The 26,537-nt window shown below is 45.3% G+C and overlaps 1 protein-coding gene across 2 annotated transcripts; it reads right to left on the bottom strand.

Annotated features, from left to right (window-relative positions):
* LOC138663296 (oocyte zinc finger protein XlCOF22-like) lies at positions 1–26,080 on the bottom strand. Of its 2 annotated transcripts, none has more exons than XM_069749476.1 (7): positions 26,023–26,080; positions 23,683–23,832; positions 23,374–23,553; positions 23,168–23,291; positions 22,987–23,084; positions 22,699–22,789; positions 1–1,712 (listed from the first exon to the last, which is right to left on the bottom strand). In XM_069749476.1, exons 1-7 carry the CDS (start codon positions 26,047–26,049, stop codon positions 376–378), a joined length of 2,007 nt encoding a protein of 668 aa, XP_069605577.1. In that variant the 5' UTR covers positions 26,050–26,080; the 3' UTR covers positions 1–375. The 2 variants fall into 2 exon arrangements, with proteins under 2 accessions (XP_069605577.1, XP_069605578.1); XM_069749477.1 differs by having other exon boundaries at positions 25,641–26,079.
* Positions 26,081–26,537: the final 457 nt, after the last annotated feature.

Here is a 26,537-nt window from a genome sequence, read left to right as displayed (position 1 = left end):
TGAGAATGGATATTTTTATTTGAAATAGGCCAATCATGAGGAATGACAAGGGGTTGTCCTAGACCTCTTTAAGAAATTCATTCTTTGGTTAAAACATTTCCAACATTCTGAACATGAAAAAGGCTTCAACCCCTTTGTGACTTTTCCGATGTTAAAGAGTTGATTTTAGTGTAAAACATTTCCTACATTATGAACATGGAAAAGGCTTCTCCCCTGTGTGAGTTCTCTGGTGCTTAACCAAATTTGATTGATTGTTAAAACATTTCCCACATTCTGAACAAGAAAAAGGATTCTTCCCTGTGTGGGTTCTCTGGTGTATAACAAGCTCTGATTTAAATGTAAAATATTTCTCACATTCTGAACAGGAAAAAGGCTTCACCCCGTGTGGGTTCTCTGGTGTATAACAAGACTGCATTTCTGGTTAAAAGATTTCCCGCATTCTGAACAGGAAAAAGGCTTCTCCCCTGTGTGGGTTCTCAGATGGCAATCAAGATGCGCTTTCAGGTTAAAACATTTCCCACATTCTGAACATGAAAAAGGTTTCTCCCCTGTGTGAGTTCTCTGATGCTTATCCAAATCTGATTTCTGATTAAAACATTTCATACATTCTGAACATGGAAAAGGCTTCTCCCCTGTGTGGGTTCTCAGGTGGCAATTAAGATTTGCTTTCCGGTTAAAACATTTCCCACATTCTGAACATGAAAAAGGCTTCTCCCCGGAGTGGGTTCTTTGGTGAGTAACAAGATTTGATTTCTGGTTAAAACATTTCCCGCATTCTGAACATGAAAAAGCCTTCTCCTCTGTGTGGGTTCTTTGGTGTTTAACAAGATCGCCTTCATGTGTAAAATATTTATCACATTCTGAATAGGAAAAAGGCTTCTTCCCTGTGTGGGTTCTTTGGTGTATAACAAGCAGTGATTTCTGGTTAAAACATTTCCCACATTCTGAACATGAAAAAGGCTTCTCCCCTGTGTGGGTTCTCTGGTGTATAACAAGAACGCACTTCTGTGTAAAACATTTATCACATTCTGAACAGGAAAAAGGCTTCTCTCCTGTGTGGGTTCTTTGGTGTATAACAAGCAGTGATTTCTGGTTAAAACATTTCCCACATTCTGAACATGAAAAAGGCTTCTCCCCTGTGTGGGTTCTCTGGTGTATAACAAGACCGCACTTCTGTTTAAAACATTTATCACATTCTGAACAGGAAAAAGGCTTCTCTCCTGTGTGGGTTCTTTGGTGAGTAACAAGATATGATTTCTGTATAAAACATTTCCCACATTCTGAACATGAAAAAGACTTCTCCCCTGTGTGGGTTCTTTGGTGTCTAACAAGATGGAATTTTCGCTTATAACATTTCCCACACTTGGAACAAGAAAATCTATTCTCCACTGTGTGAATTTTTGGATGTTTGAGAAAAGACTTTTCAATGGGAAAACTGTTTCCATATTCAGAACATGAAAATGGCTTCTTTGATTTAGGAGTATGTCCATTTTTAATGCTTATTTTGTGACTCTGATTTTCCTTAGTTGTCGATAATGAATCAGAAGACAGGACCAGTTTCAAAGGATCAGAGGACAGATCTTTGCTGTGAAGGGATGATGGTATATCTGGAGTAATGGCATTCACTTCAATTGTATCCTGTGGGATCTCAAGATCATCTGATTTAAAAACTGAAGAGATCAGCTTTTCCTCCGATCTCCTGGTACAGTCATCTGCCAAGATATAAACCAATTATTATTTTTTAATAAAATATCTGTGAATGTCATTTAACATTTCTACTTAAACTGTCTGTAAAAATGGCAAGTTATGTAAAAATATTGAATTCGTCACCAAAACAATGACAGCTCACAGTCTAATAAAAAAATCTCATAGGATGAACCAGTGAAGCGTGGTGTTCAACTGTTTATTCTGCCTCCCAAATATGGAATAAAAGCCACAAAGAAACGTTCTGTTGACGAACATAATGTTGGCATACGCAACAGATTAGGACTTATTATTAGTGAAAGGAGGACTTTATACTAACCAGACAGCAGATGGCGATAGTGTGTAAAGTTATATACGTATATACTCGAGTATAAGCCGACCCGAGAATAAGCCGACCCCCCTAATTTTGCCACAAAAAACTGGGAAAACTTATTGACTCGAGTATAAGCCTAGGGTGGAAAATGCAGCAGCTACCGGTGAATTTCAAAAATAAAAATAGATGCTCTATACCGTTCATTATTGCCCCATAGCTATGCCATATAGTGCTCTGCACCGTTCATTCTTGCCCCATAACTGTGCCATATAGTGCCCTGCACCGTTCTTTCTTGCCCCATAGCTGTGCCATATAGTGCTCTGCACCATTTATTATTGCCCTATAGCTGTGCCATATAGTGCTCTGCACCATTCATTCTTGCCCCATAACCGCCATATAGTGCTCTGCACCGTTCTTTCTTGCCCCATAGCTGTGCCATATAGTGCTCTGCACCATTCATTCTTGCCCCATAACTGCCATATAGTGCTCTGCACAGTTCTTTCTTGCCCCATAGCTGTGCCATATAGTGCTCTGCACCGTTCTTTCTTGCCCCATAGCTGTGCCATATAGTGCTCTGCACCGTTCATTTTTGCCCCATAGATGCTCCATATAAATCTGTGCCATTGCTGCTGATGCAATAATAAAAAAAAAAAGCCATACTCACCTCTCTTGATTGCAGCTCCCGGCGTCTCAATCCGGCGTCTCTCTGCACTGACTGATCAGGCAGAGGATGCCGCGCACACTATATGCGTCACTGCGCCCTATGACCTGAACAGTCAGAGCACAGACACGCCGGGAAGACGGAGCGGCGCCGGGAAGATGGAGCGACGCCCGGCGTGTGGAACGCGGACAGGTGAATATAATACTCACCTAGTCCTGCTGCTCCTGACGCTGCCCCTGCCTGTCACACTGTCCCCGGGTGCCGCAGCTCTTCCTGTCAGCGGTCACTGGCACCGCTCAGAGGAATGAATATGTGGCTCCACCCCTATGGGAGTGGAGTCCATATTCATGGGTTTAATGAGCGGTCCCACGTGACCGCTGAAGAGGGGAAGAGCTGCAGCACCCGGAGACCGTGGGACGGGCAGGGGGAACGTCAGGAGCGCCGGGACTAGGTGAGTATGCCTCAGCGCTCTCTCCCCCTCACCTGCCGACCCTGCCACCCACCGTGACTCGAGTATAAGCCGAGAGGGGCACTTTCAGCCCAAAAATTTGGACTGAAAATCTCGGCTTATACTCGAGTATATACGGTACTTGCTGTAATGTGGGGAGGGAAGCTCTCAATTGTTGGTTGTTTTTCTTTTTTTTATTGAATGTGTTGTCTTCAGTGCACGGACTGTGTGACACTGAATTTTATCTCATGTTTATCCAGTATGAAGTAAATACTGTTTACTCAAGATATCTTGCTGATTGAAGCTCTCGTAAGTACAGCGGTGACTGCAAGAAGACGCACTCTGCAACCCATAATACCAATAAAAACTTCTATTCAGCTAACAAAAAACAAGTCCCCAGTCAGGTCCATCATCTGTCAATGGAAAAACAGAGGCTTCCACATTATTAGTGGCTCAAAGGCTCTTGAAAAGCAACATGGCTTCCATTAACCAATCCAGCAATAACCACTCTCCCAAAGTCAAATTTCCCCCTCACTTCTGAGCTTCGGAGTCTTTCAGTGTGCCCAAACCACATGTATTTGGCATTACTATAGTTAGAAGAACGTGTGTGTGTGTGTGTGTGTGTGTGTGTGTGTGTGTGTGTGTGTGTGTGTGTGTGTGTGTGTGTGTGTGTGTGTATCTCCTGGAGCACAATGGGTAATAAAATGGCATATTTGCAATCTTTTTCTCTCCCACATCCACCGTTTGCTAGTTTCCAGAAAGTGCCTGTGGAATCAAAAATAGTCACTACTCCAATAGATTAGCTCTCTGAAGGTTATAATTTCCAAAATGGAGTCATTTTATGGGGGTTTCTACAGCTCTGATTTTCTGAAATTTTATCATATTAGGGCTTCTGCAGATAGTGTGTCACATCTCTTCTGGGATCTGCTCCTATGACATCACCAGGCGTGTCCTTATTCATATGTTAGGTGGGTCTGGTAATGGAGTAGACATTGGAACCAGGGGTGTGTGGCCTGAACGTGATGTGAGCGATCGTCTGCTGCAGGAGCTCCCGCTCAATATCAGCAAATATACAGGATTGCAGCCTGTAAAATCAGTGCCAGGTACCTGGATTTATCGAGGGAACCCAAGAATGGTGTGGTGCTTGAGGAGCTGCATGTCTTCTGGGCTATGACCGGCAAGATGAGCTCCAGGAATGTGGCAGGGGAGCTGGAGAGAAAACCCCAAGATGGCGCCGGCCAAGCTGCGATGCTACGCCCGACAGATGGAGGAGACCAGGAGCCCGGCGGTGACTGACAAGATGAAAGATAAGCCTGTGGGGCACAGAGATATGGAGGAGCTGGGGGAGGAGGAGGGAGAAGACAGTGATGGCAGGAGCAGAACTGGAGCGCAGGAGGAGGAGGAGGCGAGCAGGGGAATCATGAAGGGCACCATGCTATGCATCAATGGACTGCAGATACCTGAGGAGCCAAATCTGAAAGATGTGTTTAAAGTGGTTATTTACAGTCACACTACTATCACTAATGTGGCTGCGCAGCTGGGGGTCCTTCAGGCAGATATGTCCAAACTGCAGCATTCAATGCACGTGACTAAGGGTACCGTCACACAGTGCAATTTTCATCGCTACGACGGTACGATCCGTGACGCTCCAGCGTCGTAACAATATCGCTCCAGCGTCGTAGACTGCTGTCACACTTTGCAATCTACGACGCTGGAGCGATAATTTCATGACGTATGTGCGATGTAGAAGCCGTTGGTTACTATGCGCACATCGTATACGATATATGTTACACCATGCAATCATGCCGCCACAGCGGGACACTAGACGACGAAAGAAAGTTTCAAACGATCTGCTACGACGTACGATTCTCAGTGGGGTCCCTGATCGCAGGAGCGTGTCAGACATTGCGATATCGCTCGAACGTCACAGATATATCGCTCGAACGTCACGAATCGTGCCGTCGTAGCGATCAAAATTTCACTGTGTGACGGTACCCTAAGGAAAGGATGGGATAGGCGGAAAAACACATTAGCAATGCTGAGGACTATACTGCCAAAGCGGATAAGGCCACAAAATGTATGAGTGCTGTGATTTCTGCCATACAAGCGAAAACAGATGACCTTGAAAATAGGCCCAGGTGCAATAATGTGCGGTTGATTGGGGTGCCTGAAAAAACGGAAGGCACGGCGCCAACAGAGTTCTTTGAGAAATGGCTACTAAACAATATTTGAGCAGACAAGCTGTCCCGGATGTATGCAATTGAAAGAGTGCACCGAGTTCCTATGCATGCCCTCCCCCCTGGGCGTCCTCCTAGACAAGTGCTAGACAAGGTCTTGCATTACTGGGACAGAGACGCCATTCTCAGATATGCCAGAGAGAACAGGGATTTAAAGATAAATGGCTTCTGGATTTCCAAATTTCCTGACTTCTCCATAGAGGTGCAGAAGCAGAGAGCCAAATTTATCCACATCAAGAAGAGGCTGAGAGAGATTGGTGTCACTTACTCGATGCTGTACCCGGCCAAACTAAGAGTGGTCGCTGAAGGAAAAGTGCATTTTTGCGCGGAGGATAAAGAGGCACTTGGATGGCTGGACAGCAATGAGCAATATCTGCGTCAAGCAAAACTGAAGGACACAGCGGGATGATAGAATGGTTCTCCTCTATTCTTGTTTCTCCAATTGCTTCCTTTTGGAGGGATCCATTGGCTCCTATTTCTCCTCTGGTTTTTGTGTTTTTAGGAGTAGGGGACGGGCCCTTGTTGGATCTTGAGTTTTTTCTGCTTTGTTTTTTTTGTGTGGGGGGGGGGGGGATTTGAATTTTTGGAAATTTTTAATAGGCTGCAATCCACAAGTCAAGTGAGAGTCCCATTTGTTGGGACAAGTTGCGGGACTGTTGGACGGGGTTAACAGACTTCCGGATAAAGTGCACTCTCCACTCCATGTTAGGAGGGGATGGAAAGATGAAATGGGGATTCGTTGGGGGTGTTTTTCTGTTGTTTGGGGGGAGGGGGAGAATATTTGCATACTGTACATCACCATGGTTACTATGGTTGTGACTTCGGTTGCGACTGGATGAAAGAATGTGGGATAAAATGTTTTGTGGTAGGAAAATGTCTGGAAGAATGAGAATTGTGAGTTAGAATGTCAGAGTTTGGCGTATGGTGTAAAGCGGCAAGCTGTGTTTACATTTTTGAATGATGCCAAGCTGGCAGTAATTTGCCTGCAGGAGACTCATATGGTAAAGGAGAGAACGCATTTTTTGGCTAAGAGATGGGTTCAGGTGGGATACCATGCCACATATTCAGCATATTCTAGGGGGGTCAGCATCCTCATCTGTGCCGGGGTACCTTTTGAGTATCACAAAGTGGTTATAGACCAGTCAGGTAGATTCATGTTTACTTTGTAAATTGTATGGATGTCAGATGTGGCTGGTTTCAATTTACCCGTATTTTTCGGACTATAAGACGCACCGGACTATAAGGCGTACCCAGGTTTTAGAGGTGGAAAATAGGGAAAAAAATATTTGAAGCAAAAAAATGTGGTAAAATATCTAATAACATACTATTTTATATAATAACACCACATATAATAGTATGTTATTATGTTGGAAGCTGCGGGACCAGTGTGGTGTCTGTAAAGTACTGTATGAAGATGCTGGAGGGTGAGTATAAGAATGGGGGCACAGGGCTTATATTTAAAGCAGCACTCCAGCACTGCAAAATAACACTGGAGTGCTGCTTTAAAATCCAATGGGAGAACTATAACTCCCAACATGTCCTGCAGATCCTATGACATGCTGGGAGTTATAGTTCACTAAAGAAGTGGCAGAGCGCTTTATTTTATTTTGGAAAGACTAACCTCTTAATTGTGGCAGCCAGCCACACTGTGGTGAGGTAAAAGCATCCCATGACTGCACACAGAGCCCTCCCTCTTGTTGCCTTTCCACAGCACCGGTAATGGAAGCCAGCAAATTCTAGTGTTGGAGTCTGAAGGACCTGTGATGTCAAGAAGAGGGAGGGCTCTGTGCTGCCATGTGATGCTCCAGTCCCCCACTTCTGACATCATCACAGGTCCTCCTTGTGCACACTGCACAGCACTCAGCTCCAGCCCTGGAAGGTAAGCAGCGATCTCCTCTCCCCCGGACCCTGCTGCTGCCTCCTCCTGCCCTGGACACACAGATCTCCCCAGCTGCTGCAGAAATCAGCGCTGGGGAAGCCATGTGTGTCCCTGCTTAAGTGCAGTATTCATTTGCTTTTCCTGGCTCACTGTTCAGCTGATAGGTAGGGGGGAGTAGCTAATCAATATTCACTGCACTTAATCATCGGGACCACATGGTTTCCCCAGCACTGATTCCGGGCAGCGGGGACATCCTGAAGTGGGATAACAGTGTGATCCCACTCACTGCTGCCCCCCCTCCCCACATGCTACATCCGTACCATAAGACGCACCCACACTTTCCTCCCAAATTTGGAGGAAAAAAGTGAGTCTTATGGTCAGAAAAATACGGTATATTCCACCACCATATTGTGGAAAGGTTATCCACAGAGTTCTGGGAATATTTGAGGAGACACCAGTGATACCATTTTTGATAATAGGGGACTTTAACAACATTCCGGACACACACTGGGATAGGGGGAGACGAGAGCCGTTGAAACCGAGTGGTAATTGTACATCATTTGATGCCGTCCTGAGGGAGACTGCTCTGCATGATTTATAGAGGATATCTCATCTTTGGGTGTATAAGTATTCATGTTTCTCATACTCTTTTGCTTCGTTGTCAAGAATAGATCTGGGCTTGGGCAATACACAGATGTTGGGCCTTGTTGGGAAGGTAATATATATGGCTAGACCAATATCGGATCATTCTCCCATGAGTGTGGTACTTGAGGGTGTTGGATCCTTGCCTGATAAGGGGTGCATGTGGAGGCTGAACCCGTTCTGGCTACATCTTATTGACTTGGATGGACATATAGTGGGAGATATTAAGGAATATTTTAAAATTAATGCTGGGTCGGCTTCTGTATTGATGTATGGGAGGCTATGAAGGCTTACTTCAGGAGGGCTCTGCATTAAAGAGATATCCCAAGTCAAGGTAGAAACGGGCAGGAAGGATCAGATGTTGATTAGAGAGCTGGAGGAGGCATTAATCAGTGATCAGTCCCCAGAAGCACAGGGAAGGTTGAAGGTAGCGCAGAATAGAGTACGTCAGATGGCAATGAAAAAGGCGGAATGTAAGAGAATGTTTCAAACTGCTAAATATTTTGAGAGGGACAAGGCGGGTCATCTCCTTTCTAGAATAGTGGCGGCATAGAGAGACTGCACACATATAGTTGCTTTGAAGGGAAAGGATGGGTCGGAGCATACTGGTTGCAGGGCAATTTTGGAGGTGATGACGGAGTATTATTCGGATCTTTATAAATCGCGGGTACAACCAACGATGGAGGAGGTGGATGGTTTTTTGGCAGAGGTTCAGCTTCCTAGACTTTCTATGGTTGATCAGGGACTTCTTGAAGAGCCGTTTAATTTGGGGGAGCTTAACGCCGCACTGGCCTCTATGCCTAATGATAAAGCCCCAGGGGTGGATGGTATCCCAGGGAAGGTGTATAAAAAAATATGAAAAGGTATTGCTTCCCGCTTTGTTGGAGGTGTATGCTGCTGGTCTCGGGGAGGGGGAGTTGCCGTGGTCCATGCGTGAGGCAATAATTGTAGTGTTGCCAAAACAGGGTAAGGATCCGACGGATCTGGCTTCTTACCGCTCAATCTCGTTATTAATGACAGATATCAAAATCTTGGCCAAAATGTTGGCTAATCATCTTAACATGGTGATAACGACACTAATACACCGGGACCAATCTGGATTTATGCCCAATAGTTCAACAATGTGTAATCTTAGACGATTGTTTCTCAATATGCAGGTAAAATCGGACAATATGGGTCAGAGGGTTGTGGTGTCTTTAGACGCCGCTAAGGCGTTTGATAGTGTGGAATGGCGGTATTTGTGGGCGGTTATGAAGGCTATGTGTTTTGGTGAGAGATAAATATGATGGGTGCAATTGTTATATATGTCTCCAAAAGCCAGGATACAGGTAAATGGGCTCGTCGGGAGATTTCCCATTATATAGGGGAACACGGCAGGAGTGCCCCTTGTCTCCTCTCTTGTTTGCAATTGCACAAAGGGACATAAAGGGATTTAGATATGGAAACTATGAAGAAAAGAATGCCATGTACGTGGACGACGTGTTACTGTTCTTGGAAGATGCGCAGGAGTCTCTGGGGGCCATTATGAACAGCCTTACAAAATTTGGGGCTCTTTCCGGATTATTTATTAATTGGGATAAGTCTGTGTTGTTGCCCATGGACGCGGCGGCTCCTCTGACACTAGACCCTGGGGTCCCCTTAAGGGTGGTACATGAGTTTAAATATCTGAGCGTCGTGGTTTCAGACAAAATAGAGGACTATATGCGGCTCAACCTGACTTCTTTGATTGGGAAGTTCCAGCAGAAGATTCGGGCCTGGAAAAAGCTATTTCTGTCAGTTGCAGGAAGAGTAAATTTGATCAAAATGATACTTATGCCTCAGCTTCTCTACATATTGCATAAGGCTCCAGTGTGGCTGCCTCAGAGTAAATTTATAGGATCAATTCTCTATTTAGGGACTTAATTTGGAAGGGTGGACTGGCACGCATCAAATTGGAACATCTGCAAAGGGGGAAGGATGAGGGTGGTCTGGCAGTCCCCAATCCATGGATTTACTATATAGCATATGGTATGCCAGCATATGGTAGGTTGGGGAGAACCGGAACAGAGCTTTTCAGTGGGGATAATCATTGAACACGCGGTAGGGAAAGGCCCTGTGTTAGCCAGACTGGAAGCGGGCAGATTCGGAATTAACCCCCAAAAATTCCCAAGAATAGCTATGCTGGGGAAAGTCTGGCAGAAAATTAAGCAATGGAGGGGAGTAACAGAATTCACAAGATATACGCCAATTTGGTTTGATCCTAGATTGGCAGAGCTTATGAGATTGCGGGGTTCGGTCAGTGGAGGCGCATTGGCATTTGGTTCGTGTCTCAGTTGCTTGATGGGGATGTTATTAAAACATTTGAGGCACTTAGGACCGAGTTTCCTTTGTCCCAGAAGATGTTCTTTCAATATTTGCAGTTGAGACACTCCCTAAATTGTCAAAAGGAGGGATCGCATGTGATTCTGCAGTCCGATAACTTGCTGAATCTTATTGGGCCTTGGAGGAGTACGAGAGGCTTCATTACCTTGATGTACAGGGGTCTGATGGATACCTTTTTATTGAAACATCCATTAAGGATAAAGGAAAAATGGGTGGCGGACAGGGGTCTTTTGTCAGAATCCCAGTAGGAGTCTATATTTCAATACATCCCCAGGGCTTCCTTGAGTGAGGCTAAGAGGGTGTCACAGTTATACCTGCTGTATAGGGTGTACAGGACCCCGGCATGGATGAAGAAGGCAGGACTGAGAGGTGACTCAAAATGCCCAAGGTGCGGTGAGGAGGATGCAGATTTGATACATATGATGTGGTCGTGTGCTCGCCTCCAACCCTTTTGGGTGAAGGTGCTTAATTTAATTCAAGAGGTGACGGGCAAATGTGGTGCGTAACCCGCTGACCTGCCTTCTGGGCTGTATGGACGATATTGCTACGGATGAATGTGGAAGGTTGATTATTGCAAGATTGTTGTATGCTGCGAGAAAGCTTATTGCAATGCATTGGTTGGATGAAAAACCATATCAGGAATATCTACATCAAGAGAGGTCAGAATACAAAATTTGAAAATGTGTGGGGTGGATGGATGGATTACCCAGGCGTGGCATCTGCTGAGTTATTGCAGAGTAGAATGGGGGTCGTTTAGTTGCTTCTGGAGGGACTTTTACATGTACTGCTGTACAATTTTCAAGATATGATGTTGTCAGTTGGTTGTATTGGATAATGGGTAGGGGACTGAGGGAAGGGAGGGTTGGTTATGGGGTAAGGGTCCTGTTTTCGTAAAATGAAAAAGGATTAATAGGTTTTGTATTCGTTGTACCTGTGACTGTGTTACTGCGTGTCATATGCTTTAATAAAAATTATTTGATTAAAAAAAAAAAAAAGACATTGGAACCATTCAGCCGCTAAGATTAGGGTGCCTGGGACAAGTAGTACCATCCAGTCAGGCAGTATGGGTGTATGTGCTGCCCAGCTGAAGTAATCTGCTCCCTGATTCAGCCAATTGGATAGTACCATATTCTAAGAAAAGTTGAATCATATTGAAGGAAGCTGCGAGATACAGCCTTGTTCTCCTCTGGTTCAGTCCTCTATGCTCAGCTCACGGCTTGTGTATTTGTTTCCTGTTGTGATATCGGCCTGTTTGCGGACTACTCTTCCATCTTCTGATTTTGCATTTTTTCTGCCTTACTGATTCTGACCCGGCTACCTGACTATTGTTCTTCCCATTTCACACCACCGAGCAGCAGGCAACATTGTGGCCCAAGCCTGGGGGGTCTCTATGCAAGTCCAGATTCATCTTGAGGTTTTAAAGTGTGATGACAAAGACAATCCCTGGGATCAGGAAAATGGAGTAGATAGCGCTAAGCCTGTTCGTGGTGGCCATCTTTTGAGCTGCCAGGTGGCCACAAACACTGCTCCTTATACATTGTGTCTGCAAGCTATTCCAGTAAGATCTGGATTCAAATAGCTAAATGGCACTCCTTCACTTCTCAACTCTGAAATGTGCCCAGACAGTAATGTAGAACCGTGTATAGGGTATTGTTGGATACAAGAGAAGTTGTAAATAATTTGTGAGGTCCGTCTGTTTGCTACCCAATGTGAAAGTGAAAAAAATCGGGGCTTCTATTTTGTGAAGAAATCTAAAATTATCACCGCATACTGTGACACACGTCAAGATTTAAAAAATGTAATTATAGGCAAAGCTGTTAGCACAACTATGTCTGTGGTGCTCAGGTAGGGTCCCAATCCGTGTAAAGTTATATATAAACTTGGCACACACTGTGTGGATGCAGTGGAAACATTTAAGCTGGTGCAATACATACAGTAGATGTTTCGGTCACAGCGACCTTCATCAAAGTACTATAAAAAATAATGAAGAGACAAAACCAAAGTATATCCAAAAGCATATTGTAAGACTGGGAATCACATATGGTTAAAAAGATAATGCCATGTTACATCATAGTCATTATAGCTGATGAATTATGTTTATATTATAGAGAAGCCCAACAAAACAACACAGCAATACGGTATGAATCTACCTAAAGTAGTGTACTGTATGGAGTGGTAATGGGGTAGGGTGTCCTAAAAGAAAGGACATACAAGTAGTGCATAGAGTGAATACAAATGCATGAGAAAAAGTCTGCAACAGAGCAAAAGTACATACCCCTAGTTAAGGGAAAGCTTGTTTAAAGGGGATACTTAAGGATCTATGGATTCAAACAATAATAGCAAAGCTATGACTTGATTAAGTGCCATAAACAGCAGATGCTGCAGTGAGGAATGACTTACTGACCAATGTGTAAGGTATAGGGTAAAGACGCAGTATCCACCGCTTGTCGCATGTACCAGGAATCGTCCCATACTGGTATTTATATAGTGCAGTAAAGTAGTGACTGAAGTGGCGTGGCCGGAAGACGCCAACCGGAAGTGACGCATGGTGTGTTCCAGTGATGCTAGTTTGCGTTCCACTAAGATGGAAGTGGGTGGGAATTAGATTGTGCATTCCAGTTATGTTGTCTAGCATTCCATAGGCCGGAAGTAGATGATGAGTGCATTCCAAAGCAGATAGACCGCTGTTATAGGGAACCTGTCACCCCCAAAATCAAAGGGGAGCTAAGCCCATCGTCATCAGGGGCTTATCTACAGCATTTTGTAATGCTGTAGATATGCCCCCGATGTATCCTGAAAGATGAGAAAGAGGTTAGATTATACTCACCCAGGGACGGTCCCGCTGCGGTCCAGGTCAGATGGGCACCGCAGGTCCGGTCCGGGGCCTCCTATCTTCATAGGATGACGTCCTCTTCTTGTCTTCACGCTGCGGCTCTGGCACAGGCGTACTTTGTCTGCCCTGTTGAGGGCAGAGCAAAGTACTGCAGTGCGCAGGCGCCGGGCCTTTCTGACCTTTCCCGGCGCCTGTGCACTGCAGTACTTTGCTCTGCCCTCAACAGGGCAGACAAAGTACACCTGCATCGGAGCCTCAGCGTGAAGACAAGAAGAGGACATCATCGTAAGAAGATGGGAGGCGTCGGACCGCGACGTCCATCGGACCGGACCGCAGCGGGACCGCCCCTGGGTGAAAATAATATAACTTCAATTTTTTACTCATCTTTCAAGGTAAATCAGAGGCTCATCTACAGCATTACAGAATGCTGTAGATAAGCCCCTGATGATCGTGGGCTTAGCTCACCTCTGATTTTGGGGGTGACAGGTTCCCTTTAAGCTGTGTGTAAAGTGGATCAATAGACAGGGGGTGCTCTTTCTAGTTCAATTAGAATTAATAGTTCTGGAGTAAGAGCTATAAAGATGTTAATATAGATACATAATCTCAATTCACATATCTTATGCACTGCAATACAAGTAAATTATGACTGTGGCAAGAACGATTTGATATCATAGTCCCTGTTCAAGCCTTTTGGGGCCAATGTTTGAAGTTCATAGATCCAAAAAGCCTCTCTCCTTTTGAGGAGGCTAATACAATTACCCTTTCTGCGTGGTACTTTGACCTGTTCTTTAAACTTAAGTTGTGCAATGGTGTGACCAGAGGTAATGAAATGATAGAGAATGGGCAATAATAGATCTTTAAAATTAATAGTTGATTTGTGCTTTGACATGCGAACTAGCGTCACTGGAACGCACGGTAAATCACTTCCGGTTGGCGTCATCTGGCCACGCAGCTTCTGTTACTACGTTACTGCACTATATAAATACCAGCATGGGACGTTTTCTGGTGCACATGACTAGCATGTGTGTGCCAAGTTTATATATAAACTAGATTTGAAGAATGGGCCCAGATTAGGAACACAAAACTGGATGCAGGAACTGGTTATCAAGAGTATTTTAGGAACCAACTACTATAGTCACAAACTGTGACTATAGACAATAACACATCTACTGAAATCATCAAACAACATTCTTCATCAGTAAAAATGAGTAACTAGTGGTGAAACCTGTCTGGAGTAGTTACAGTATGGGGCTCGGTGGTTCTTGGCAATCTAAATTATCGTAAGGGCCAATATTTTCTGTCAGATGAATTTCAAGAAGAAATACTAGATAGTAAAAGATAAAAGTAGAGAGTATTAGCGCCCCCATTTCAGAAGAGATTGTGCAGTAATTTGAATTCCTTAGGATGGAAAAGATAATGTAATTTATAACGTGGAGTGAATCCATGACACCAGGGCTCGAGCCAACACATCTCCTGCAGGCGTGAATAAATGTATATTACAGCCATCAGCCACGCACAGCTTAGAGATATATCATGGCACAGGTGTAATGTTTTTTTATTTAGTTTATCACAATCCTCCTTGAAGTTAGTTGGTTTTAAAAGAAATTGAAAAGTCAGGATAAAGGAAAACTCTGTTGTTATTGTACAGAAATTCACACTTGGCCTCACTGCACATTTAATGTTGTTGATCATAAAAGCAAAGTTTGGCCAGAAAGACTAGACCTGGTCTTGTAGGGACCATATGAGCACATTCAGCAGCACAGAAGGGAGAGAAGGAAGATTCATCCAATAATACACTGCTAAAAAAAATAAAGGGAACACTCAAATAACACATCCTAGATCTGAATTAATAAAATATTCTCATTGAATACTTTGTTCTGTACAAAGTTAAATGTGCTGACAACAAAATCACCAATGGAAATCAAATTTATTAACCAATGGAGGTCTGGATTTGGAATCCCACTCAAAATCAAAAGTGGAAAATCCAATTACAGGCTGATCCATCTTGAATGGAAATGCTTAAAGACAAGGAAATGATGCTCAGTAACGTGTGTGTGGCCTCCACGTCCCTGTATGACCTCCCTACAATGTACGAGCATGCTCCTGATGAGGCGGCGGATGGTCTCCTGAGGGATCTCCTCCCAGACCTGGACTAAATAATAATTTTATTTTATAACAATAATAATAATTTTATTTATATAGCACCAACATATTCCGCAGTGACTAAAGCATCCACCAACTCCTGGACAGTCTGTGGTGCAACGTGATGTTGGTGGATGGTGCAAGACATGTCGTCGCAGATCTGCTCAATCGGATTCAGGTCTGGGGAATGGGCGGGCCAGTCCATAGCTTCAATGCCTTCATCTTGCAGGAACTGCTGACACACTCCAGCCACATGAGGTCTGGCATTGTCCTGCATTAGGAGGAACCCAGGGCCAACCGCACCAGCATATGGTCTCACAAGGGGTCTGAGGATCTCATCTCAGTACCTAATGGAAGTCAGGCTACCTTTGGCGTGCACATAGAGGGCTGTGCAGCCCTTTAAAGAAATGCCAAACACCATTACTGACCCACTGCCAAACCGGTCATGCTGAACGATGTTGCAGGCAGCAGATCGCTCTCCACGGCGTCTCCAGACTCTGTCACGTGTGCCCAGTGTGAACCTGCTTTCATCTGTGAAGAGCACGGGGCACCAGTGGCGAATTTGCCAATCCTTGCGTTCTGTGGCAAATGCCAAGCGTCCTGCACGATGTTGGGCTGTGAGCACAACCCCCATCTGTGGACGTCAGGCACTCAGACCATCCTCATGGAGTCGATTTGTAACAGTTTGTGCAGAGACATGCACATTTGTGGCCTGCTGGAGGTAATTTTGCAGGGCTCTGGCAGTGCTCCTCCTGTTACTCCTTGCACAAAGGCCAAGGTAGCGGTCCTGCTGCTGGGTTGTTGCCCTCCTACAGCCCCCTCCACGTCTCCTGGTGTACTTACCTGTCTCCTGGTAGTGCCTCCAGCCTCTAGACACTGTGCTGACAGACACAGCAAACCTTCTTGCCACAGCTCGCATAGATGTGCCATACTGGATGAGCTGCACTACCTGAGCCACTTGTGTGGGCTCTAGAGTCTGTCTCATGCTACCACGAGTGTGAAAGCACAACCAACATTCAAAAGTGACCAAAACATCAGCCAGAAAGCATTGGTACTGAGATGTGGTCTGTGGTCCCCACTGTTGTGAATTCTGTGGCAGAGCTCCCTCCTGTGGTCACAAGTGGTTCTTCGGCTGATTCTCTCTGGGAGCTTCCGTTTGTGGAGGAAACTGGTACTGCTGCTTCTGAGTTTCCTCCCTCAGGTGATCTGGTGAGGTCGTTAGGTGCTTCTCTACTTAACCCAACCTAATGCTTTGATTCATGCTTCCTGTCAATGTTCCAGTGTTGGACTTGTGTTTCTCTGGATCATTCCTGTGGCCTGCTGCTCTGCATAGCTAAGTGCTTCTTTGCTATTTGTTGCTAATTTTTCTGTCCAGCTTGTCTATTGGTTTTGCTGGAAGCTCTGGGACGCAAAGGGTGTACCTCCGTGCCGTTAGTTCGGAACGGAGGGTCTTTTTGCCCCTTTGCGTGGTTTTCTTTAGGGTTTTGTGTAGACCGCAAAGTTATCTTTCCTATCCTCGTTCTGTCTAGAATATCGGGCCTCACTTTGCTGAATCTATTTCATCCCTACGTTTGTCTTTTCATCTTACTCACAGTCATTATATGTGGGGGGCTGCCTTTTCCTTTGGGGTATTTCTCTGAGGCAAGGTAGGCTTATTTTTTCTATCGTCAGGCTAGTTAGTTTCTCAGGCTGTGCCGAGTTGCATAGGGAGCGTTAGGCGCAATCCACGGCTGCCTCTAGTTGTGTTTGGAGAGGATTAGGGATTGCGGTCTGCAGAGTTCCCACGTCTCAGAGCTCGTTCTATTATTTTGGGTTATTGTCAGATCACTGTATGTGCTCTGACCTCCATGTCCATAGTGATACTGAATTACCTATCATAACAGTACAGGAAGCCAAAAGTACTAATGATTCTCAATAGAGGGAAAAAAGAAGTTCTGAGACCATTTTTTTTTCTTGGCTTTGTGTTTTGTCTTTTTTTTCCCCTAGACATTTGGGTGGTTCAGTACACAGGTGTAGCGATGGACATTAGAAGTCTGTCTTCATTTGTGGATCAGCTCTCGGCAAGAGTACAAAAGATTCAAGACACTATTGATCAGAAATCTATGTTAGAACCAAGAATTCATATTCCTGATTTGTTTTTTGGAGATAGAACTAAGTTTCTGAGTTTCAAAAATAATTGTAAGTTATTTCTGGCCTTGAAACCTCGTTCCTCTGGTGATCCAGTTCAACAGGTTTTGATTATTATTTCTTTTTTGCGCGGCGACCCTCAGGACTGGGCATTTTCTCTTGCGCCAGGAGATCCTGCATTGAGTAATATCAATGCATTTTTCCTGGCACTCGGATTGCTGTACGATGAGCCTAATTCAGTGGATCAGGCAGAAAAGAATTTGCTGGCTCTTTGTCAGGGTCAGGATGAGATAGAGGTATATTGCCAGAAATTTAGAAAATGGTCAGTGCTCACTCAATGGAATGAATCTGCGCTGGCAGCTATGTTCAGAAAGGGTCTCTCTGAAGCCCTTAAGGATGTCATGGTGGGATTTCCTATGCCTGCTGGTTTGAATGAGTCTATGTCTTTGGCTATTCAGATCGGTCGACGCTTGCGTGAGCGTAAATCTGTGCACCATTTGGCGGTATTACCTGAGCTTAAACCTGAGCCTATGCAGTGCGATAGGACTTTGACCAGAGTTGAACGGCAAGAACACAGACGTCTGAATGGGCTGTGTTTCTACTGTGGTGATTCCACTCATGCTATCTCTGATTGTCCTAAGCGCACTAAGCGGTTCGCTAGGTCTGCCACCATTGGTACGGTACAGTCAAAATTTCTTCTGTCCGTTACCTTGATCTGCTCTTTGTCATCATATTCTGTCATGGCGTTTGTGGATTCAGGCGCTGCTCTGAATTTGATGGACTTGGAATATGCTAAGCGTTGTGGGCTTTTCTTGGAGCCCTTGCAGTGTCCTATTCCATTGAGAGGTATTGATGCTACGCCTTTGGCCAAGAATAAGCCTCAATACTGGACCCAGCTGACCATGTGCATGGCTCCTGCACATCAGGAGGATTTTCGCTTTCTGGTGTTGCATAATCTGCATGATGTGGTCGTGTTGGGGTTGCCATGGCTACAAGCCCATAATCCAGTATTGGATTGGAAATCCATGTCGGTGTCCAGCTGGGGTTGTCAGGGGGTACATGGTGATGTTCCATTTTTGTCAATTTCGTCATCCACCCCTTCTGAGGTTCCAGAGTTCTTGTCTGATTACCGGGATGTATTTGATGAGCCCAAGTCCGATGCCCTACCTCCGCATAGGGATTGTGATTGTGCTATCAATTTGATTCCTGGTGGTAAATTCCCAAAAGGTCGACTGTTTAATTTATCCGTGCCTGAGCACACAGCTATGCGCAGTTATGTGAAGGAATCCCTGGAGAAAGGGCATATTCGCCCGTCATCGTCGCCATTAGGAGCAGGGTTCTTTTTTGTAGCCAAAAAGGATGGTTCGCTGAGACCTTGTATAGATTATCGCCTTCTTAATAAGATCACTGTTAAATTTCAGTACCCCTTGCCTTTGTTGTCTGATTTGTTTGCTCGGATTAAGGGGGCTAGTTGGTTCACCAAGATTGATCTTCGTGGTGCGTATCATCTGGTGCGAATCAGGCGAGGCGATGAATGGAAAACTGCATTTAATACGCCCGAGGGTCATTTTGAGTATCTAGTGATGCCATTCGGACTTGCCAATGCTCCATCAGTGTTTCAGTCCTTTATGCATGACATCTTCTGAGAGTACCTGGATAAATTCCTGATTGTGTACTTGGATGACATTTTGATCTTCTCGGATGATTGGGAGTCTCATGTGAAACAGGTCAGAACGGTTTTTCAGGTCCTGCGTGCTAACTCTTTGTTTGTGAAGGGATCAAAGTGTCTCTTTGGTGTGCAGAAGGTTTCATTTTTGGGGTTCATTTTTTCCCCTTCTACTATCGAGATGGATCCTGTTAAGGTCCAAGCCATCCATGATTGGACTCAGCCGACATCTCTGAAAAGTCTGCAAAAGTTCCTGGGCTTTGCTAATTTTTATCGTCGCTTCATCTGCAATTTTTCTAGTATTGCCAAACCATTCACCGATTTGACCAAGAAGGGTGCTGATTTGGTCAATTGGTCTTCTGCTGCTGTGGAAGCTTTTCAAGAGTTGAAGCGTCGTTTTCCTTCTGCCCCTGTGTTGTGTCAACCTGATGTTTCTCTTCCGTTCCAGGTCGAGGTTGATGCTTCTGAGATTGGAGCAGGGGCTGTTTTGTCGCAGAGAGGTTCTGATTGTTCAGTGATGAAACCATGCGCTTTTTTCTCCAGGAAGTTTTCGCCTGCTGAGCGGAATTATGATGTGGGCAACCGAGAGTTGCTGGCCATGAAGTGGGCATTCGAGGAGTGGCGTCATTGGCTTGAAGGAGCTAAGCATCGCGTGGTGGTATTGACTGATCATAAGAACCTGACTTATCTCGAGTCTGCTAAGCGTTTGAATCCTAGACAGGCTCGTTGGTCGCTGTTTTTCGCCCGTTTTGACTTTGTGATTTCGTACCTTCCGGGCTCTAAAAATGTGAAGGCGGATGCTCTGTCTAGGAGTTTTGTGCCCGACTCTCCGGGTTTATCTGAGCCGGCGGGTATCCTCAAGGAAGGAGTAATTGTGTCTGCCATCTCCCCTGATTTGCGGCGGGTGCTGCAAAAATTTCAGGCTAATAAACCTGATCGTTGTCCAGCGGAGAAACTGTTTGTCCCGGATAGGTGGACAAATAAAGTGATCTCTGAGGTTCATTGTTCGGTGTTGGCTGGTCATCCTGGAATCTTTGGTACCAGAGAGTTAGTGGCTAGATCCTTTTGGTGGCCGTCTCTGTCGCGGGATGTGCGTACTTTTGTGCAGTCCTGTGGGATTTGTGCTCGGGCTAAGCCCTGCTGTTCTCGTGCCAGTGGGTTGCTTTTGACCTTGCCGGTCCCGAAGAGACCTTGGACACATATCTCTATGGATTTTATTTCAGATCTTCCCGTCTCTCAAAAGATGTCAGTCATTTGGGTGGTCTGTGATCGCTTTTCTAAGATGGTCCATCTGGTACCCTTGTCCAAGTTGCCTTCCTCCTCTGATTTGGTGCCATTGTTCTTCCAGCATGTGGTTCGTTTGCATGGCATTCCAGAGAATATCGTTTCTGACAGAGGTTCCCAGTTTGTTTCGAGGTTTTGGCGAGCCTTTTGTGGTAGGAAGGGCATTGACTTGTCTTTTTCCTCGGCTTTTCATCCTCAGACTAATGGCCAGACCGAACGAACCAATCAGACCTTGGAAACCTATCTGAGATGCTTTGTTTCTGCCGATCAGGATGACTGGATGTCCTTTTTGCCTTTGGCTGAGTTCGCCCTTAATAATCGGGCCAGCTCGGCTACCTTGGTTTCGCCATTTTTCTGCAATTCTGGGTTCCATCCTCGTTTCTCTTCAGGACAGGTTGAGTCTTCGGACTGTCCTGGTGTGGATACTGTGGTGGACAGGTTGCAGCAGATTTGGACTCATGTAGTGGACAATTTGACCTTGTCCCAGGAGAAGGCTCAACGTTTCGCTAATCACAGACGCCGTGTGGGTCCCAGACTTCGTGTTGGGGATCTGGTTTGGTTATCTTCTCGTCATATTCCTATGAAGGTTTCCTCTCCGAAGTTTAAACCTCGTTTCATTGGTCCTTATAGGATTTCTGAGGTTATTAATCCTGTGTCTTTTCGTCTGACCCTCCCAGATTCTTTTTTCATACATAACGTCTTCCATAGGTCATTGTTGCGGAGATACGTGGCACCTATGGTTCCATCTGTTGACCCTCCTGCCCTGGTTTTGGTGGAGGGGGAATTGGAGTATATTGTGGAGAAGATTTTGGATTCTCGTGTTTCAAGACGGAAACTCCAGTATCTGGTTAAATGGAAGGGTTATGCACAGGAGGATAATTCCTGGGTTTTTGCCTCTGATGTCCATGCTCCCGATCTTGTTCGTGCCTTTCATGTGGCTCATCCTGGTCGGCCTGGGGGCTCTGGTGAGGGTTCGGTGACCCCTCCTCAAGGGGGGGGTACTGTTGTGAATTCTGTGGCAGAGCTCCCTCCTGTGGTCACAAGTGGTACTTCGGCTGATTCTCTCTGGGAGCTTCCGTTTGTGGAGGAAACTGGTACTGCTGCTTCTGAGTTTCCTCCCTCAGGTGATCTGGTGAGGTCGTTAGGTGCTTCTCTACTTAACCCAACCTAATGCTTTGATTCATGCTTCCTGTCAATGTTCCAGTGTTGGACTTGTGTTTCTCTGGATCATTCCTGTGGCCTGCTGCTCTCCATAGCTAAGTGCTTCTTTGCTATTTGTTGCTATTTTTTCTGTCCAGCTTGTCTATTTGTTTTGCTGGAAGCTCTGGGACGCAAAGGGTGTACCTCCGTGCCGTTAGTTCGGTACGGAGGGTCTTTTTGCCCCTTTGCGTGGTTTTCTTTAGGGTTTTGTGTAGACCGCAAAGTTATCTTTCCTATCCTCGTTCTGTCTAGAATATCGGGCCTCACTTTGCTGAATCTATTTCATCCCTACGTTTGTCTTTTCATCTTACTCACAGTCATTATATGTGGGGGGCTGCCTTTTCCTTTGGGGTATTTCTCTGAGGCAAGGTAGGCTTATTTTTTCTATCTTCAGGCTAGTTAGTTTCTCAGGCTGTGCCGAGTTGCATAGGTAGCGTTAGGCGCAATCCACGGCTGCCTCTAGTTGTGTTTGGAGAGGATCAGGGATTGCGGTCTGCAGAGTTCCCACGTCTCAGAGCTCGTTCTATGATTTTGGGTTATTGTCAGATCACTGTATGTGCTCTGACCTCCATGTCCATTGTGATACGGAATTGCCTTTCAGAACACCCCACCTGCAGAACCACTCCTTTATTGAGTGTGTCTTGATAATTGCCAATATTTTCCATCTGTTGTCTATTCCATTTGCACAACAGCATGTGAAATTGATTGTCAAACAATGTTGCTTCCTAAGTGGACAGTTTGATTTCACAGAAGTTTGATTTACTTGGAGTTATATTCTGTTGTTTAAGTGTTCCCTTTATGTTTTGAGCAGTGTTAATCAGGGTTCTAGGAAGCCAACAGCATCATTTCCCTCCGCTTTCTCTTACAGACCCATTATAATATTTTTCTTCATGTGATTTTCTAACTTGTTAGCACATTTTACGTCATTTAACTTTGCAGTTTACAGATCTGGGCATGTAACGGTCAGCCTCTTCTAATGCCCTAGTAGGTGGATACTCCAGGTGGTAAGTTCTTTAGAAAAGGATTTAATATTTTCACAAAGTAATTTCAACCTTTCCAAATGGAGGAGAATGTTGTGGTCTAGAGGCAAAATGGTGATCACACGATTGTGATATGACCGGAATAGACAATCGATAAAGCAGCCACAGCCGGTGACTAAAAAGAATCTGTGACTTCACTACATTTAGTGGTTACTACTCACCTGGGTAGTCATATGTAGGAATCTCCTCTTTACACCACTCATCACCTCTCACATATGTCTCTGTAGTATTAATATGGGTCAGATCTTCACCCTGAAACAAATATTGTAAATGTCACAGACAGATGGAGAAGTCACATCTATGATCAGCTCTAATCCTGCCATCTCCACCGTTCTCATTACACAAGATAAAACATATAATACTGATGGATAAAACAAGACTGAGCACAAGACCTTCACAGATGTCTACACATCTTAGGGGAGATCTCATGACACCTTCTCTCCATCTACCTGATGATCCTGAGGAACATTGGGATCTTCTTGTTTACAGTCCTGTGGAAGAAGAAGACGGGGACACCTCTCTGGTGTTGTCATCTTTCTGGATAGATCTGGAGGAAGCACATACAGGGACTGAATTCATTCTTTACATACAGATAATTATAGGCTGTGTGTATTTAGTCCTGTCTATTACCTGGTGATGTGAGGGGCTCGGGAACCTCCATCATGACGTCTTTGTACAGATCTTTGTGTCCTTCTAAATACTCCCACTCCTCCATGGAGAAATAGACAGCGACATCCTGACACCTTATAGGAACCTGACACATACAATGATACAATCATCCCCTGATCCCTTCATAGCATTACTGTATAATGTCCCAGCATTCTCAGCAGTGTCACCTCTCCAGTCAGCAGCTCAATCATCTTGTAGGTGAGTTCTAGGATCTTTTGGTCATTGATGTCCTCATGTATCAGGGGGTGAGGTGGAGGCCCCGTGATTGGGCTCAGGGGTCTTCCCCATCCCTCAGACACAAGGTCCTGACAGCGCTCACTAGAGGTCTTCTTCACTACTGTGTAATCCTGGTTATGGAGAGACACATTAATAAATCTCACTACAGACATTTCCAGAGTCCTCACCTCTCCAGTTCTGTCCATCTGTTATTCCCACAGATAAGAATGATGCAATGTGACGTCATCAGAATCTCTCACCTCTCCAGTAAGACGGAAGAGGATCTCTAGGGTGAGGTGTAATATCCTCTCCGCCATCTTGTCTCTGTCCATATTCATCTTTGATGGGTAAATCAGGAAAATTTTCTTATATAGAAGATCTTCACTGAGAGGATCCGATATTGTAGAGACCTGAATGAGAAGATGAGCCGATGTAACATCATAAAAATCCTGTGTAATAATACAATTACTGGAGATAATAAGGGAAACATATGAGGAGATTTATTATTTTACAGTATTTCGTTTTCTTCTTTACATCTACTAATAAAACCTATATATTTAGGCCACAGACAACAAGCAGTTTCCTCCTCTGAGTCGGCAGCTGAATACGTTCCTCATAGACTCATCTTCCATAACGCTAATTCTCGTCTCATTTACTGACACTGGAATCGGCATCTACTATATAATTGTCTAAGGGTCACGTCCATCTGTCCGTCCGTCTGTCTGTAACAGTTATTCGTTCGCTGATTGGTCTCGGCAGCTGCCTGTCATGGCTGCCGCGACCAATCAGCAACGCGAACAGTCCGGAAGAAAATGGCCGCTCCTTACTCCCTGCACTCACTGCCCGGCGCCTGCATACACCCCTCCAGTCTGCCCTCACACAGGGTTAATGGCAGCGGTAACGGACAGCGTTATGCCGCAGTGTAATGTAGTCCGTTACCGCTGCTATTAACCCTGTGTGACCAAGTTTTTTACTATTGACGCAGCCTATGCAGCGCCAATAGTAAAAACATCGAATGTTAAAAATAATAATAAAAAAAAAAAATGATTATATACTCACCTACGACGCCTTTCCCGCTCCTCGCGATGCAACCGGCACGTTCCGGTCGCAATACACTACATGGGCTGTGCAATATGCTACGTGGCTCTGTGCTGTATACTACGTCAATGGGCAATATACTACGTAACTGGGCAATATACTATGTGGCTCTGCTGTATACTACGTCACTGGGAAATATACAATGTAACTGGGCAATATACTACGTCACTGGGCAATATACTACGTGGCTGAGCAATCTACTACGTGGCTGGGCAATATACTGCGTGGCTGGGCAATATACTACGTGGCTGGGCAATATACTACGTGGCTGGGCTATATACTACGTGGCTCTGTGCTGTATACTACGTGACTGGGCAATATACAATGTAACTGGGCAATATACTATGTGGCTGAGCAATCTACTACATGGCTGGGCAATATACTACGTGGACATACATATTCTAGAATACCCGATGCGTTAGAATCGGGCCACCATCTAGTTAGCAATACTGCAGGAGATATTCATTAGACGTGACAGGAGAAATAACTACTTCATGATGAGGACGACATCTCCATCTTCTACTACGGCTCTAGAAACAGATTTGTCCAGAGTCGGTCACTGACTCCATCACCACTGGCCGTCTATATGAAGGTTTCCCGTCTTCCCCGCACTGTAATCTTCTATCACGTTAGATCTCAGCTCTGATTCACACACAGAAGTTTGAGGCTTTTATAAGAGATTGTTGGTAAGAAGAAGACAGGAGATATGTGATAGCAATGTCTCCATGTACTGGGTTTCTTTTTCTCTAGATATGATTGGAGGGTTTAGCATTTTCTCTTTAGCTTCTATATATTACATGAAAAACAGAAAAAACAAAATAAAATTGGGGCTGGTGGCACTGGGGAACATTATACTGTGCAGAGACCCCGTACTAGGAGAGTAATACACGTTTCCTTGGTTCCCGTCTTTCATATTTGGCTCGTATCGATCAGTGTAAAAGGAACATAACCATGATTCTTATAAAGTGGCAACAAAAACCCCCAAAGAGTCTCTGTGCTGAAGTCAGTGCCGGTGTCCACTCATCACTGAGGACACTGATGCACTGAGGGGCCCGATGCCTGTGCTCGTGAGTGCCCCCCCATCCCGCTTGCTCAGGGCCAAAGTACTTGCAATATTTACCTCTCCCCGATCGTTCGCTGCGGCGTCTTCTGCTCTGAACAGTCCCAGCACAGAGAGTCGACAGACGGCAACGCTGAGGAGTCCGGAGCAGAGCAGTGAGGAGAAGGGAGGATTTCATTTCTTTTTTTTAAAAAAATGCATGGATGACGATACTGTATGGCTACTGAGCTACCGATATCAATCATGTAATGTAAGAAGTGAAATCTTCGGCATTGTGCTATACCGATATTCCTCTGCCGTATTTGTGCATCATGAACTGTGGTATGTGTTAAAGGGGCCACTGAGATTCTTTGGTCCGGGGCCCACGAAAACCTGGAACAGACCCTGTATTGAAGGGGTCAACGTTCCCAACGCTCGGTAATGGAGATTCTCCAGCACCTACCTCCACCCGCAGAGCCGCACAACACATGTATGGCTGCTCCGTGCGTACAGGACCTGTGATGACGTCACAGGAGGGGAGGAGTCAGGAGTCACATGATCAGGCCCTCAGTGTATGGTAAATGCTAGACTGTATGGGCTCCTTCCAGGTGTGATGTCATTTCCGGGGGCGTGTCCTATCATGGGGCGGATTCTGAGGTCACATCATGGGCGTATTCTCTATTTACCAAGGCGGCAAAGCTGCATGATATAATTAGCTGGACGCCATGGCGCATGGAGGATAGTGGTTTCATGGTGAAAAAATGCTATTTGCTGCTCGCTATTGGGGGGAGGCTCTGTGGTGGGCGACCTGCTGCTGCTGGCTATTGTGGGGGACTCCTGTAGTGAGATTTTGGGGGGACCTGCTGCTGGCTTGTGGGGGACTCCTGTGGTGGGATTTGGGGGGACCTGCTGCTGGCTGTTGTGGAGGACCCATGTGGTGGGATTTGGGGGGGGGGGGCTGCTGTTTTGGGGGGGAAC

This window comes from Ranitomeya imitator, chromosome 2, assembly GCF_032444005.1.
Source record: "Ranitomeya imitator isolate aRanImi1 chromosome 2, aRanImi1.pri, whole genome shotgun sequence".
NCBI lineage: Eukaryota > Metazoa > Chordata > Amphibia > Anura > Dendrobatidae > Ranitomeya > Ranitomeya imitator.
The sequence above is the reverse complement of the archived record's forward strand: the minus strand, read 5'-3'. Positions and strand labels throughout refer to the sequence as shown.